Source organism: Labrus bergylta, chromosome 19 (assembly GCF_963930695.1).
Source record: "Labrus bergylta chromosome 19, fLabBer1.1, whole genome shotgun sequence".
NCBI lineage: Eukaryota > Metazoa > Chordata > Actinopteri > Labriformes > Labridae > Labrus > Labrus bergylta.
The window spans coordinates 19,331,899-19,348,452 of NC_089213.1; the positions used below are offsets into that span (position 1 = coordinate 19,331,899).

The following is a 16,554-nucleotide window of genomic DNA, read 5'->3' on the forward strand; positions in this document are numbered from 1 at the left end:
TGTTGGTCAAAGTTGAAGGCTTCATAGAAACAGTCAAAAGTATTTTAGGGAGATTTTTAATTTATTTTAATTAATTTAGTTACTAATCAACTAAACCATTTTGTGTTAAAAGGCCTCTGATGACTGACGGCTCATCTCAGTCTGTTGGAATCTTTTTCAAGTGCTGCTATCCAGAATTCACATTCAGTGTTTTAAAGCTCTTATCTTTCCTGCCTCTCCGAGCTCTGACGAAAAACGTTCTTCTCTCCTCTGTTTTTAAAGGGTTTTCCAGGTCGCCTGTCCCGTGTATCATTTTTAAGCTCATTGTGCTTTCACACAGTCGACACATCTGAGAGATGAGGTTAGATTAAGCCATCAGAACACCCCGCACTGAAAGAGCAGCGTTGTTCAATATTCTTGAGGAACAGCAGTGTTCGAAATCTCCTCAGCTTGTGGGTAATAATCACGCTGTGTGGAAGAACACTGTGGCCTAATTTCACTTCAGGTTTGTGTATAGGACCTGTCATCTTGTCTGCTCATGTGATATGAGTTTGTAGTCCACAGAGTTGTTTATCTAGCTCACCCAGAGGTGCTCCAGAACTGGATCAGTTCTATTAGGATATGCCATTTATTTTTGGAGCAGCAGGGACAGAGAAAACAAAGCTGTTGCCTGTTTGTGAGACAGAACACAATGTTGGCAGTCAAAATAAAAAGCAGAAGAAGACTCACCAAAAGGTTTGACTGCCCTTCCTAAAGCTAGGAAGTTAGCTAGTTAATATAGCTCATTCACCATACTTGAAAAAAACCCATAATTGAACTATTTTAGCATAATTTGAAAGCCGGGGTTTCTAATTTATTTGCATGATCTCTAACGTCCCCTATTTCTGTTCTGCTGCAGGTAATCGACTCGCTGGGTATCATGATCTATAAAGCGCTAGACTACGGCCTCAAAGAAAACGAGGAGCGTGAACTCAGCCCTCCGCTGGAGCGCCTGATCGACATGATGACCAACATCCAGGAATCGGAGAGTGACTCGTGTCCTGACGAGGGCTATGAAGCCACAGAGGAGGAGGACGAGTGTGAGGAGGAAGGAGAGGAGGAAGAGGAGCTCGTCTGCACTCCCGGCACCTGTTCAGTCACAAGCATCCGCTGCTATCGAGACATCGTCATGGTGGGTCGCTGGAAAACAAAATACACATTATATACATAAACATACACTTACCTGGCACCAACTAATCTCAGGGTAGCTGATGGCTAACTTCAGCTTCATCTGGCTGTATAAACATGGTGTAAACGCATGGACATTATACACAGGCCTCCATCCAGTAGGTCAAATATAAACATGCTGAGCGAAAGCTTGTTTACATGGAATCATTTTTCTTCTTGTTTACTGTGAACGCCCACATCACGACAATGCTGAAATTGCAATTAATTGTGCAGTGCTGATGAAGCCTTTATATTTGCACAATCTCCTTTTTTAGCTCAGACGTTTTGAAGTCAGGTCTGTTAACAGGCGCTGCATCAACAAACCATTATCACTTTCCAGCTCTAAATGTATTCCTCTGATGGGGGGTGTCGCACTGCAAATTCCCCAAATACTCTCTGAACATGAAGTCTTTAATTATAGCTGTATAAACATGTTGGTATCTGAGGAATAGGCTTAGAAACTTTCACGGCCTGTTCCTTCCCTATAATGAAGCCGGTGAAGAACACAAATGTTAGGTCTGTTAAATGCTGTCTGTTAGCCCCTCATTCCTCCAAACAATCACTCTCCTGAGTGTAAAATGCTGTTATGACACGGCTACTGCTTATTCCTGACTGACCTTCTTTCCTTTCCTTGTACTCTGGTGGTCCATCATACAGACATAGGTGGGTTTGGTTAGGGTTCAGTGACACATTAAGCTGACAATAGGTGACAGAACTTGCCAGTGAAGCAGCCAAATAAAACCGGGATAGTTAGGCAGTGGATGTCCTGAATCGGTTTTGTCACGCTTTAGCGAAATAGAGCGAGCTGAGGAGTTTCTCCATTGTTGTCGAGTCTCTTTGATGATAATTGTTGTTCATTAAATCATCAAATGGTTTCACACTAAAGAGGCCATCAATTAAACAGCAAATCATCAACCCAACATACTTCTGTATATTCTCAGTTAAGCTACAGATGTTTTTTATACAGTCAAGCTAAAGCAGTGGGGGGGGGAAAAACGGACTCAGCTGGATTTGAAGCGTGATAGTCAACACTCACTGCTCAGGTGTCTTCTTACCTGTGAAATTCCCCTTCAGTGAATGAGAAAGCGTTCTGCTGAGTCAAACATTCCTGTGGCGATCCACACCTTTTTACATGAGAACACTGAAAATATGTAATCGGTCTGGTTTTCTCCTTTGTGTCCCTGGAGATAATTTGACTGCGATTGTGACGATATAAAAAGGGCTGCTTGGTGGAGTAATGCATGAGCTGTCAAAATACCTCATGGGTCAGAGCTTTAAATGGTGTGATGGTGATGTGATGATGGTGTATGTCAGGGTATGTTGCTCAGACAGGATCATCCGGTTCACGCTGTTGAAAGGCAGAGTTTGAATCGCACTCACGATTTCACCAGCTTCGACCAAATAACTCCGAAACAAAATGACATTCCCATCAGCCTCAGCTGGACTTATGTGCGGTTCTTATTGGGAAACGTTAGCATGTGTGGTATATCTTTCGAACCTGTGTGACCCTAGTATTTAAAAAAAAAAAATTAGCTTTAGAATTTCCTGGGGGTGAAATTCCCCCAGGTGGCGTTGTCGCAATCAATGACTCTACCGCTCCTGCTACACATGCTAGTGCCAAAACAGTAAGACGGGGAACATCATGAAGAGTACACTTACCCAGCAGTATCATGTAGCAGTGAAGTTAGCATGAAGCATTGCTGTGCCTGAGCTGTAGACTCCTTGTACACTTTAGTGTGTGGATTGAGTCATTCAGTGATTTTAACAGATTAAAAAAGAAAGCCTACAGTATCAATGTACATGGCTATCAGATGATGTGTATTTATAAAACTGTTGTAGACATGTGGGGATGAGATCTGACATTGACTCATTTTTCTTCATAACAGATCTTTTGAAGGAGGACTCGCTTGCAACCTTAAGACTATTTTCCCACTTCTTCTGTTGCGTTAAGATGTGTCATCATATCCTGTTATACATCTAAAAAGATTTCTGTAACGAATGCTCCTATATATATAACCCATTCCTCTTTTGTTTTCTCCTGCACAGCTATGTTCTTCACACCTCCCCAGCCCATCAGACGCCCCCAACCACTACCAGGCTGTGTGTCGTGCTCTCTATGCAGAGACGAAGGAGCTAAACACCTTCCTGGAGAAGATCAAGAGTGCCAAAGAGGTAAGAAACTTCAGCATGCGACGTCTGTGAGCTAATGAGAAATCTGGTGAGGGTAAGTCACGGTCAATCTGAAACACAAACAACACCATCTGCTCATCCACTTTCCCAGAAGTCATGAATCGAACTCCAAACATCTGACTCATTAACATACCCCAAATTTATATCGGAAACTGAAAGTGACAATGGTGTTACGAGAAACAGAGAAGATGAAAGAAAGAGCCACACTCTCCTGATCCTGGGGTTTACCACTCTGCTTTGATATGAAGATGAACTGCGAGTGAAGGAGGATCTGTTAAGCCTGCAGGCTGGGAATGGAAACACCTCGGTGGTGTCCAGAAACACAACAATAGCAATTAAACAGTCCTCAAAGTGCCAATGGTCTGGAAGGATTGAGACTCTGTGTGTTTGTGTGTGTCCCCGACTGACCTCCCTGTCACAGCGATTGAGATCTCAACATTGCTTTCAACAAGCGCATGACTTAACTGAGCACGTGGACGTGATCTGGCATCCTGTTTTCATCTCAGTTTATTAGCTTATTGGAAGATTTATTTCTCTGAGTGGATTGCTGTTGCTCGAGTAATCGAGTATGATTAATGAGGGGTTCCCTTAAGAGCCCGTGTTTCTTACAGGGCGCCTGTTTTAGACTATTAACGTGCTGTTAATAAAGATGTGCTTTAGTTTATTAAGTCACTCATGAAATACTGTGATTCAGTTTTCCATGATTTATTTATTTTTTTCATGCTCCGTGTGAGCAGACCTAGATATTACAATTAAATTTGTAGTGTTAAAGAAATGTGATTATTTTGTCAGGAGGTGAGAAGAGCTATATTCGATGCAAGACTGTGCTTTTTTATTTTTTAGAGATGTAAGGTTTTATGCCCTTTTTATTGATGGGACCGCCGAGAGAGGGACAGAACGTGACATCTGTGATCTGTGGGGGAAATAATGCAGCAAATATCGAGGGACGTAGCCTCAGCACAAGGCACTCACAATCAAACCACTCAGCTAAACTCAGCTAAGCTTCTGATGTACGTCGCTTTGGATAAAAGCGTCTGCTAAGGGAATTGTAGAATTGTAAACCATTTTGATATTATGCATGTTATACTTTAAGTTTTGCACTGATTTGATTGGACAGCCTCGATGTAAGGAATATTTGTTAGGTGAAGGTGTTTCTTCTGGAATTGTTCAGTGTTGAAATCACCAGACAGACCGTGATTATCTATGAATTTATCCGCCCGTGGTCAGAACAGCAACAGAGCACGAATGGCTGACAAAGTTTTCATGGGAACAGACCTGCTTATATTCTGTTAGCAGGTACAGCCTACAAATACCTTTTTCTATTTTGGTATCCTTCTCAAAGGCTAGACAGAAGACAGACACTAGCTTCAATTGAAACTATCAGCCTCTGCAAATCATATTTCCTTTTCAGCTCACTACATAAACGTGGCTCCTCTCCAAATATAGGTCTCCTGCTATGAGAGTCTCCGGAGCAGTCCTCCCGAAATTATCTAAATATTTTCCAGAGTGCAATATGGGAAAACGGCTTTACACACATTTTGCAGCTACACACACCTAGAAGAACCCTAGATTGGAGACAGTAATTTTGTGGATATGTTGTTTTAAATCTAAGATGAATAAATACTAACAGTAATGTACAGTGATCAGGTTATTATAGCAAAGTTGAACTCTGACTGGGTGGAGCAGGAGACAGGTGAGGACTTGTCTCCTGCTTAATAAACAACTAACTCAAAGTGAGTAAAATTAAGAAATGGACATGAAATTCATGTGTTGATTTGAAAAAGTCATTTTCTTCTGCACAGATATTCCCTTTTCAACCTGCGTCCATAAACAAGAATGGCCTCTCTAGCTTTCCGCTTAGCTGTTGTTACTCTCTGTCTTAATTTTAATTTCTTCATTTTGGCCTCAATGTCCACAACTGACACAATACTACAAACAGGTTGACATAAGAATGGACCAGTTTTCTAGGCAGATTGATACAGACTCCAGTCTGAAGGTGGTGAGGAAATAATTGCCCCACCCAGCTCAGGAATTCCTGATGGACATCAAATGAAAAGCTTGTTCACAAACTCGTTCATGTTTGTGCTCCCTGATTGAATTGAGGTTCAGAAGAGATGTTAGCACATGACTTGTCAGAGGGCTTCAGCGTACAGTACAGTGCCTGCTGTGACTTCTACAGGAGAGATGATTCATACAAACAGTGTTATGTAATATCTGGTTATAGAATCAAGTTTAACCTTATTACAGCAATTTAAGAAGCTTACGGGGGGCTGCTTTAGGGGCCACTTTGTACTTCCTCCAGCACTCTTAGGATAACTGCTAATGAGTGACCATACACAGTAAAACATCAGCTTTCAAATTATGAAGGCGGTCATAAGTCTTTCTTTGAGTTGATGATTTCCTTTTTTTCCATGTCGTTGTCTTATCAGCTTCCTCTCGAAGGATTTCTTACAGTCTGTTCTGCCAGTCTAGAAATAAACTGACTGTCACTTGATGTGAAAGGTGTTAATTGGTGTCATGGTTTAAAGAAAAAAGAAGTGGTAGGAAGAAGGAAAGGAGGGGTGTGGAGGGTGTGAGAGCAGCAGAGTACCCGCTCACAATATCTTTCTGAGCTTAATGAAAGGAATTTCACATATTGATTATGCCAACAAGGACAGATGTTTAATGTCATGTGTCTTATAAGCGGATACTGGATTCCTGATTTTCTCTCAGGATCAATGAAGCATCCATTCCCCTACCCACCCGTGCTGTAAATACAGACCTACAGCAGCTAAATATCACAACTTGAGAAATATTTTTTTAATGTCTTTATTAATGTTTCTCCTTTTTTTTTTTTTGTCTAGAACCTTCGGAAAATGGAGGGTGGTACTCGGGAGGAACCCGATCGAGACCTCGATGAGCTTCAAAACGCAGACTGGGTAAGACGATTTTCTACTTACTGCACCAAGCACCTTAAGGTTGAACTCTATGACCATGTGTCTGCTGATTGATAAGTGTGCCAGTGTGTTCACAGATTATAACTAATCCCATCATTTCTGTTTATTTCGTTTGTTTACATGCCTCCACCAGGCACGGTTCTGGGTGCAGGTGATGCGAGATCTACGCGATGGAGTGAAGCTGAAGAAGGTTCAGGAGCGCCAGTACAACCCTCTACCCATTGAATACCAGCTCACACCGTATGAGATGCTGATGGACGACATCCGCTCCAAACGCTACAAACTGAGAAAAGTAATGGTGTGTGTGAAACCACATGAACTTTTTCTCACCGTTTTGCAAATTCCTCGTTTATCTGTATCATTGTAGCATCCCATCAGCTCCCATCTTCTCGGCACAGTTTGAATTAAAATCTGGATTCTCAATAAGCTGAACAATGTATTTCCAGGTGAATGGAGACATCCCGCCGAGGTTAAAGAAGAGCGCACATGACATCATACTAGAATTCATCAGGTCACGACCACCCCTCAACCCTGTGAGTAATGCACAACATGCTGTCACAAGATGCTTTCTTACTGCTCTGGAATTGAACTTTTAATGCATCATTTGTATGGCAGTTAAATCAGTTAAAACGGTAAGTATAATCAGCCAAATCTCATTGAATCACTGATGATAATTACCATCTAAATCATCTTTTGTGAGTCAGTTTTTATTCTTGTTCATTGGCATAACAGTAAATGCCTCATGCCTGGGTGTGAATGAAGAGAAACTTGAAGTCACATGCATCTAAGTCTCACATTTAGTCACCAACATGTGATGATGAACACAAGAGTTCAACGACATGCATTAAGAGATGGGCACATTTAGGGAGGGGAGGGGAGGGGGGGGAACTTGATGGGGAAAATATCACTTTGTGTCTCCATGGTGATGGCAGTCTAGGGGGCTCACATGTGCGGTTTGTCATGACAGGTCGCTGCCCGCAAATTGAAACCCCACCCGACACGTCCCCCGAGCCTCCACGAGCGACTGCTGGAGGGCATTAAAGCAGAGAGGAAGCTCCGGCCCGTCTCACCGGACATGATCCGCAGGACGCGCTTAGGTGAGCAGCGGAAGGTTGCACCCGTGAACGTACAATGTTGTATGTTCATGTTGCACACACAGTCAAAACTTCTTGGTGGTATTTCTACTCAAACTACACTTTTCTGAAGTAATGCTGTTTTTTGTTGTTGTTTCTAATCGTTTAAAGCATGGCTGTGAAGTGACTGCATGAGACTAACCTTGTCCTCTCAGGACAAAAACCATTAACCATGGCTGAACCATTCGTAACTTCATCCGTCATGGTTACTCTTAACAGGCCTCTTCTCACATCGATCCATTCACTTCATCAGAAGTGTCACAGTGTTTAAACAAGGATCACGTCCACTGCAGCCGAGAGCCTTTAGCTGCTGTTTGACAGAAACTTGTGATTTACATTTGGTATTCTTATTCATTTTTATTTTAGTTGAGTATTTACTTAAATAACAGTGAGCTGCAAACAGGAAGTAGATAAACCTTTTGGCAGGCTGTTGTAATATTTAACATGTTTAGCTCTGTTTAAGGCTTTATGGTGCGTTCCATTTGATCTCGGGAGTCGGAAATTCTGAGTTACTGGTCTGATACGTCATCAGGAACACCCTGACTCTGAAACTCAGAGCAACTTCAGTAGTCAGAGGTGAAATACAACATGGCTGCTACATGCATTAAAAGTAACATGTAAGCTGTAACTATTGGGTTTATTAGCAGCTTAGTTTCACTTCGGTGTAATTAATTAATTCAGTCACACCGAAAGTATCATGCAAGCTCCATCTGTAGACACGTCGTAGTGTTATTTTTCGCGTGCAAACTCTCATAATGTGTTGTTATCGTCTGGTATAATCTAACAAAACAAAAAGTACTCCACGAGGCGTCCATGTTGCTTGTTGGACTGGAAACAAGAACGCGGTTATCTTGAGTGTGACATCATTCCCATCTCTGAGATCCGAGTTCCGAGGTAAATGGAAAGCACCGTTAATCACAAAGATTTAGTCGGTCCATGTGGTAAACATCGATGCCTCTATGCAGTTATCACAACATCATCTGCGATGTGATTAACGATGATAACGTGGACAAGCTTTCACGGTAGTCTCAACACGTTGTCTGAACATGCTTTGAAGAAGTATGGTTTTCATTTCTTTCTTTTTTTTTTTTAGAATATTGAACTTTGTATTCAATTTGGTGATTCAGTAACTTTATAATTCACTCAGACTCTCATGGATTTCTTTATTCTTCTTCCATTTCTTTTTCTTTTCCCCCCAAACATGGGCGATTCTGTCAGTCATGCGACCTCTTAGCATGTCTTACAGTTTCGACTCATCAGGTAAAGTTGCACGTCACCTTTTGTGTTTCTCTTGTTGTTCCTTGTGTTTCATTCCAGGCTATTTAAGGGTGAGCTCGTTCTTTGAACACAAACCAACACACCCTTGTTTTCTTTATTTCATACTTGTGTTGTGCAAATGTGAATGACACACTCCTGTCACTTAATGGCTGCTGTTACACAGTGCACACACCTTCTGTAGCCGAGGGAAAGAAGGGGTCAGCACAGTGCAACCCAATCTCAGCTCCTGTTTCTTCTTATTCTTTTAAGCTCTTTGCTGGGATGTAGATTCAAAACATACATCTTCATAGCAGGATGTCTGTCATTTATGAATGATAGAAGCAGACACTGGATGAAGTGGCCACTCACAGGGACTTATGTGTGGTCTAGGTGAGGAGGGATAGCCATTGAGTCAGAGCCAGCAGGGTGAGATTACAGATCAGCACTCTGCACCCTGCAGCCAGTCCACCCTGCTCGTCACCCTAATCCGTTCTCACTGTGGAATATGAAAAGTTACATAACACTTTGTCAGTCAGCAGTCCTACCTCAGGCAAAGAGCTGAATGGCAGATGTCAGGCTGAATGATGCGCTACATTTTGCTACAGGAAGACCAGGATGTACGGGACTAACCTTTTGCACTGTGGCTGCACTCATTGTCCATCCCTTCACTTCCCTCTCACTCTGTGCTTTTCAACTTCACATGTGAATATAACCCACTTTTGCACAGAATCCCCACAGTTCCCACCTGCTCAGCCAGATGTTTGTTGCTCTCATGTTCCCCCTGTGGTACCAGTCTGGTGTTAGGGATGGAAGTATTCAAGTTTTTTGGGGGCTCTTCTTAAGGTCTCTATTCCTTTAAATCCTTCACAGGTGCAGGGAAAAGCATCAGCACTCCTCAGGACTTGTTCCGCACACCAGGTAAAGCTCTCAAAGAGCAATGTCTCTCTGGTACTAAGCCAGCCATTTTATTTTTTGGGGGGGAGCTTTGTACTAAAACACAGTCAAAAGGAGAAAATCTGTTATGTAAGTATATGTTTGAGGCTTATCTTTGTCACCATGTGGTCTGGGTAAACAGCCTCTGTGGCTTCACACAGTAACAATACAAAGACATCCATAGTTTACAACGGAGACACGATGGCCAGCTGCTAAGACAGATAGGGAGACAACGCATGGGAATTTACGGTTAACTCTGAATACACCATTGTTTGTAACCAAAATTGTACTTATCCACCCACAGACACTCCCGACGCACCCAGGAAGTTGGCCATCAGCACCCAATCTCTGGCTAGCGGCACCACGGGACCCAGTCAAGGCGGAGTGCAGCCGCTGAGTCAGAGGAAGAGGCTGCTCAGAGCGCCCACACTGGCCGAGCTGGACAGCTCAGAATCTGATGTAAGATGACATCCCAGTCATCTAACTCCAATTTATCAGCTTGACCAATCTTTATTTTACATCATTGAATTAAATGGTCAATGTTTAAACAATAAGAGACAAACCACAAATAATTTATAGGTTTTAAGTTATAAAGCTCATAATATTTATACGTATCATTAGCTGAACATTTTGAGTAAAAGTTTTCAGAGTATGACTGCCTCAATTAGCTTCTTTTTTTTTTCGAAAAGCTTTTTCCAATTTTCAAAGTAATGTGAAGTTATCAGCATTCTGTGACTCTGTGTTTTGATTGACAGGATGAACCCACACGGAGCAGCTCTAGTATGTCCACGTCTTTACTGGACGACACATCACCCGACTCTGTCGTAGGAAAGAAGGGTAAGAACTCACCTGGAACATGTTGTAATATGTCAAATTTTGCTTTTAATAATAATTTATACTTTCTTAATCCTGTGAGGGGAAATTCACTTTACACTCTTTTTAATGAACATGCTACACACACAGACTGAAATACACAAACAGGATCCTATGGACATGGTCTTAAACCGGCGACCCTCCCGGTTACCAACCCAAGTCTGAGCTACTGCCTCCCCACTATTAACATACCCAATGTTCAATTGTCAATTTTTACATGTCATTATTTTCTGTTGCATGTCTCCAGTTCCTCCAAAGTTCCTCCCCATCTCTGCCACCCCACAACCAGACAAGCGGCAGTCTCCTCAGAGGCGGCACTCCATTGAGAAGGAGGCCCCGACTAGTGTCCGGCCGTTTGTGCCTCCATCCAGACAGAGCTCCAAGTCTCTGGTATGTAAACTATCCAGGATATTTGTGTGACATCATCCAAGTCTGTGTAAAGGAAAGCCTCTTAGAAGGGAGTCAATAACTCACCTGATTTGTTTGTTTTTTTAAACTTTGCATCCCACGTGTAAGGATTTTTCGACATAATCTTAAAATAGCTGTACATAATGTTTTTGGTTATAGTTTGAAGTAATTCCCTTAAATATCATTGCAGATTGATTAACATTTAGCTGCTGACAGATCTTATATCTGTCAGCAGATATCTGTCTTATATCTTATATCAGAGGAGAATACGCTTCAAGCAAACGTGAATTGTAGAGTTTGTGGACCAAACACGTGGACGTCCACAATTGAGATGAACTCTAGTTAAAACTGTGGAAAAACAATAATTTATCTGTTTTATTTACTCTGGTCCTGTGACTAGACATTTGTTATCAATGAGGTCATTGGTTCGCTGAGTAACACTGCCGGTCGTATGATTCGAGTAAGGTTGATGCAAGTAATTGAAACCACAGGACAGGCGGCTGTGTGAAGGGGATGAGGGAGGAGGTTCATTCTCGCCACTCACTACACTGTCGCAGTATTTCCTCTAGAAGCCACCTTTATTTTCCTGTTAAGGCTCTCTGTTTTTATACAAGCGCATGTTCAAACCGGCTTCGCTTTTACACTAAGGAGTTGCGCCTCTCTAGTAGATGTAAAACAGTAAGATCTTTGTTCCAGCTCCCCCCCTTCCTTGCATACACATTATAGCTCATTAAAATGTTTACTGTGGTCAGCTGTTTCATGCCGCAGACTTAACGTGTTTTCCTACTTCACATACTGCTGCAGCGGAAATCGGATCCCAAAGCCGAGGTAACCTTCAACTGCCATAATCCCACTAAATAATTTAGCTCCATGGTAGCATTTGTTTCAATGTTGTAACAGAAGAGAAACTTAGGTCTGGATTAATAAAGGAGACGCAGCAGACAGGGTTTCTGCATGGATGTATAAAAACATCAGGTTTGAACCATCAGTAGACAGACAGCTTTGATCATTTGTGTCTGTAATGGAGCGGAGAGAATGAAATCATGAGATAAAGACGCCTGGCATCTCTCCTCGACGAACTCTGAGGAGGCTGTCAGATGATTTTCTGTCATGGGACTTCCTGTTATGAAGTTTTGCTTTTATGAAATTAAAGTTAGTGCACATGGGAAGAAACAACCGACAGCATGAAGTAATTAGAAAATCTCTAGACAACTCAGCTGTGTCTGTAATGTAAACACTAAACAGCTGTTACCGAGTGCTTCAAACCTCTGATTATGATGAACCTGAGTTTTATGTGAGGACCTGCTTCAGTTTGAATGTCCTGTTTCCTCCTCTGTCTGCTGGTCAGGTGGAAGCTTCCAGCAGTGCTCAGGGCTCGGTACGTTACTGTCACTGCATGTCTTCAAACCCAACCATCACATACGTTGTGGGGGAGTCATTCAGAGTAACGTTAGTGTAGTGGTTAGGTTGAACGCCTCATGTACGGAGGCTGTAGTCCTCCAAGCAGTCGGATTCAAGTCCGACCTCCCGTCCCACTTCTCTCTCTCTCTCTCTCTCTCTCTGATTTCTGACTGTCCCATCTCTAAATAAAGACATAAAAGCCCAAAATAAACCTTAAAAAAGTAGAAAGAAAAACATTGAATATAATGCACTTTAAGTAGTTGGTCAAAAAAATATGCTCCAAGCTTTTAGAATGAGTGGAATGTAAATGTTATAAAGTATATTTCATTCATGTCTGTAGTAAACTCATCCATGTTGAGCAGACTGACTTCTAAATTTAGAAATGCAGTGATTTGCAGTAATCAGTTGAAGCTGTTTTTGGTTAGTTTGTAATATGGACCTATGGTCAGCGATAAAGTAAATGGAATAATGAAATAGAGCCAGACGCTTCAGACAGACGACATGATGGGTGTGTTGCATCACAAGCATGCTCTGTATTCCAATTAATTTTCATGCCGAGAAAGCATCATGAGATGTTTCTACGTTCACCAGCTCATTGCATGCCTGCTCTTTTGGTAAAGTGGTGTGCAGTCTGTGTTTTGAATTTGACTTCACATGGTGTCAGTCTCATCAGCACCCTGGGTGTCACTTCATGCTGTTGCACTCTTCATTATCTATCCATTTTATCAACCGGCTTTATTCAAGACTAGTTTATTCAGATTCTTTTTTTCTTCCTCCAGGAGGAGTTCTGTTATCCGGTGGAGTGTCTGGCTCTGACGGTGGAGGAGGTGATGCACATCAGACAGGTTCTGGTAAAGGCCGAGCTGGAGAAGTTTCAGCAGTACAAAGAAGTCTACACAGCCCTCAAGAAAGGAAAGGTACAGTCAGAGTCATGACCTTTTTTGATTCATTAATTATTATTAATCAAATAGATTTGTTTTGAACTTTCTTAATCTAACCTGATTCTTCCTTCTCTAGCTTTGCTTTTCATGTCGGACCAAGAAGTTCTCTCTCTTCACCTGGTCCTACACCTGCCAGTTCTGCAAAAGGTATGTTGAATCACTAAAACGAGAACTACTCAACTTCAAAGGGAAAACTCAACCAAGTGTACACATTAGAGTCAGTTTACATGTTACTGCAAACAAAAAATACAGCAAACGCGGAAACTGCTTTTTTTTTGCTCCGGATAGATCTGCATGTCATTTGTTTAAATGCGACTCAAGTGATGTCAATTGAGTCGCTTTTCGTTAGAGTTCAATATTACAAATTTGGAGAGAGGAAAAAAACATGGCTGTTGAGTGAAAATGCCAGACTGTGTGCTTGGGTAGCATAACACTCGTACCATAATGTCTGTATTCCTGTTGCATTGTGGGTACTGTCGGTCCGTTGTAGTTAACGGTTACTTTTCTTTCTTCTCCAGACCTGTGTGTTCCCAGTGCTCGAAAAAGGTAAGAGGCTGTTAAATCACATTTAACACACAAACACTTGTCGTACAATATACACCACCAGGCAAAACATGACTGGCATTTTCTTGACTACTTTGTTGACCTATTAACCTTAGATGAGGCTGCCATCTAAGCCCTACTCCACCATGCCCATCTATTCTTTGGGTCCAAGTGCTGTGGCTAAAGGAGAAGGAAGTGGAGCATCGGCCCCTCCTGATCCAGAAAAGAATCCATTTGGGTCTGGACACAGCCGACACAGTCTACGCAGAAGTGTTTATAAGTATGTCTCTGCTGAACTCATTTCGTTTGTATCTACAGAGGAAAAAGTGTAAAATATTTTCTGATTTGTTAAATAACTTCTCTGTATTTTTTTTTTGCCTCCTCAGGTTTTCTAAGCACAGCAGTGGTAGCAGCAAAGATGGCCACTCACAAGACGAGCCTGACCTGCCCAAGGAGCTTACAGAGGACTGGGTCACCATGGAGATCTGCATAGACTGCAAAAAGTTCATCACAGAAATCATCTCCTCCAGCAAGCGCAGCCTGTGCGTTGCCACCAAGCGTGCCCGTCTCAATCGAAATAAAAAAACCCAATCCTTCTACATGTCATCGTCTAACTCTGTCAACTTTAGACCGTCTGAACGCGCCATCAGTGAAGTTTAGTAACTAGCCCCTCCTTGTGCGCTTTTGTTCACACCTAGAGCTAAGACGTCCAATGGCAGAAATATCCACCTCTTAGTCTAGTTTTTACACGGATTGGTTCAGTGCGATGATGAAGTCAGTCCACCCCACCCCAGAGTTAGCAAAGGTTGTGATACCTATAGCAGTCTCAGGAAAAGTTGGCACACTTTGATAGGTCATGACTGGTCAGGAAAGTAGCTGCCAGATAACAAAGGGGAGCCAGGTTTGTATCGGTCTGAAAATTCAGGACACCTCGGGTTAAACGGATAACTAGAGCTGCAGATGTGGCTAATGACCATACTCACAAGGCGGCCATTTTCCTCCAACATTTAGCACAGGGGTGGGAAGCCTAAATGCTTTTTGTTAGTCCTATAAATGTGTGTTTTTTTAACAGTGGTTTTTAATGAACTGCTTCCAGATTGATCAGCTTCTGGATGACAATAAACATTGAAAATTAGCATCTGGCCATCTGCTGGATAGCCTAACTGAAAGCTAATTTTACTGATTGTTCATTTTTACACATTACTTTAGGAAAGGCTTGCATTCAGAGCTAATATTATGTTAGCCTGGAACAAACAGCTAGCAAGCTAACATAATCTGCGCTCATTTATTGTAATTTAATGCTAGTGAAGTAGCTGGGTTATAACATTTTTAGGTTTTTATTTGTAATAGAGCCAGCTTTCCTATCTTACTTTGGCGTTCGATTGTCTGTTGGGTTGCTTTTTTTGATCAGGACATGATACAAATGATAAAGTCAGGTTACTAACATTTATACAAGTTACAAACTGAAATACAGAACATTCACATTATGACAGCATTTGAGCTTCCCAGGAAAATGGTCGTTGTGAGAATATGGCAAATTGCTAAAAAAAAAAAAATGCGTTTCATAAAACAGACTGGAAAGCCAAATGCTGAAGTGGTACAAAGGCCCATCCCTAATCTAGTTTTGTCTAGTTCCTGTTTACTTCTAGCACTCAGGATGAACAACAGATTGTCTCTTGACAGAAAATGCACTGTAGATCCTGCTGTCAGGTCTGTTGGGGTAAATCTCCGCCACTCTCCGGCCCCTCTCATCATCTTCCAGCAACAATTATGCCAAATGTTACATCATTAATTTTTATAGCAAATGTGTAAATGCATACTGTTCTCTTATGCTGTAGGGACGACATGTTAAGGAGTACGATCATTTTATGTGGGTGGGTTATTACTTTTAATGTAAATTCAATTCTGTGCCTGGTGCCAAAATGTTGTTTTTTTTCCTTTTGAATGCCTTTTGTAGTTGCGGACCTACTGTACATATGTGTCAAGAATTCAGTGGGAGACATTTTTTAAGTTAATCCAAGGTGTCTTTTCTCTCATGTTTCAAGCTGGGCGGTGGAAGCACAGAAAAAAGGGTGTGTACATGCTGTAAATCTTTATTGTTCAAAATTTAATATAAGAAAACTTTACTAAGTAGAAGTATGATTTAACCATGTTTTAAGATTTCTGCCTCTGCAGTTTCTTCATCTGAAACATTCATTTTTAGTGTAATTATGTTTGTGTCATCAAATTGTTTCTATTGTATAGTTTATACATTCTTCAGTGTTAAGATACTCCTCTAAAATCGCACTTTTATTTGACCAATTTATTGTTTATTTTGGGTCTATTGTCTTAATTAATAACAGTTATTATAACAACCATTTTTTTTTTCACCTCTCGGGTGTCCATTGTGCCATTTCCCTGGGTTCCTTGTGAATGAAAGTTTGTGTGATTGGTTGTGTGTAAGAAAGAAATAGTTGTAAAAACAAACTGAAACACTCCAGTTAAATGAATGAAGGCTTTTGAATTGTAAAACTGTCATTGGAATATGCTTTATGAACTCTTGTTCCTATAGTGCGTTTTGTGGCAGTTGTGACCAAATGAACAAGTTAATGTTAAAAACAAGGCCTTGTTCTAGAGAAAACATCCATGTGACCAGTTTTATTTTAGACTCCTGTATGGAATGTATGCATGCTGTACTGTGGTCCCTTTGTTTTTATCAAAGAAATTCTAATAAAATCATCATGATTCTTATCATTGACCTGTTTTTACTGAACT

At 41.4% G+C, this 16,554-nt stretch overlaps 1 protein-coding gene across 9 annotated transcripts in view; it reads left to right on the forward strand.

Annotated features, from left to right (window-relative positions):
• spire1a (spire-type actin nucleation factor 1a) overlaps positions 1-16,530 on the forward strand; it is a 30,259-nt gene extending 13,729 nt beyond the window's left edge. The window contains exons 3-20 of one of the 9 annotated variants that reach the window (XM_065948085.1): positions 878-1,150; positions 3,232-3,357; positions 6,219-6,293; positions 6,445-6,603; positions 6,758-6,844; positions 7,279-7,408; positions 8,663-8,704; positions 9,572-9,619; positions 9,939-10,093; positions 10,390-10,471; positions 10,755-10,897; positions 11,720-11,743; positions 12,264-12,293; positions 13,096-13,233; positions 13,334-13,404; positions 13,776-13,803; positions 13,917-14,080; positions 14,187-16,530. In XM_065948085.1, the coding sequence (XP_065804157.1) occupies positions 878-1,150; positions 3,232-3,357; positions 6,219-6,293; positions 6,445-6,603; positions 6,758-6,844; positions 7,279-7,408; positions 8,663-8,704; positions 9,572-9,619; positions 9,939-10,093; positions 10,390-10,471; positions 10,755-10,897; positions 11,720-11,743; positions 12,264-12,293; positions 13,096-13,233; positions 13,334-13,404; positions 13,776-13,803; positions 13,917-14,080; positions 14,187-14,460 (2,049 nt within the window). In that variant the 3' untranslated portion in view covers positions 14,461-16,530. Of the gene's footprint in view, positions 1-877; positions 1,151-3,231; positions 3,358-6,218; positions 6,294-6,444; positions 6,610-6,757; positions 6,845-7,278; positions 7,409-8,662; positions 8,705-9,571; positions 9,620-9,938; positions 10,094-10,389; positions 10,472-10,754; positions 10,898-11,719; positions 11,744-12,263; positions 12,294-13,095; positions 13,234-13,333; positions 13,405-13,775; positions 13,804-13,916; positions 14,081-14,186 lie in introns of all 9 variants that reach the window. The other 8 variants (XM_065948084.1, XM_065948087.1, XM_065948086.1 and 5 more) reach the window with 8 other exon arrangements.
• The last annotated feature ends 24 nt before the right edge of the window (positions 16,531-16,554 follow it).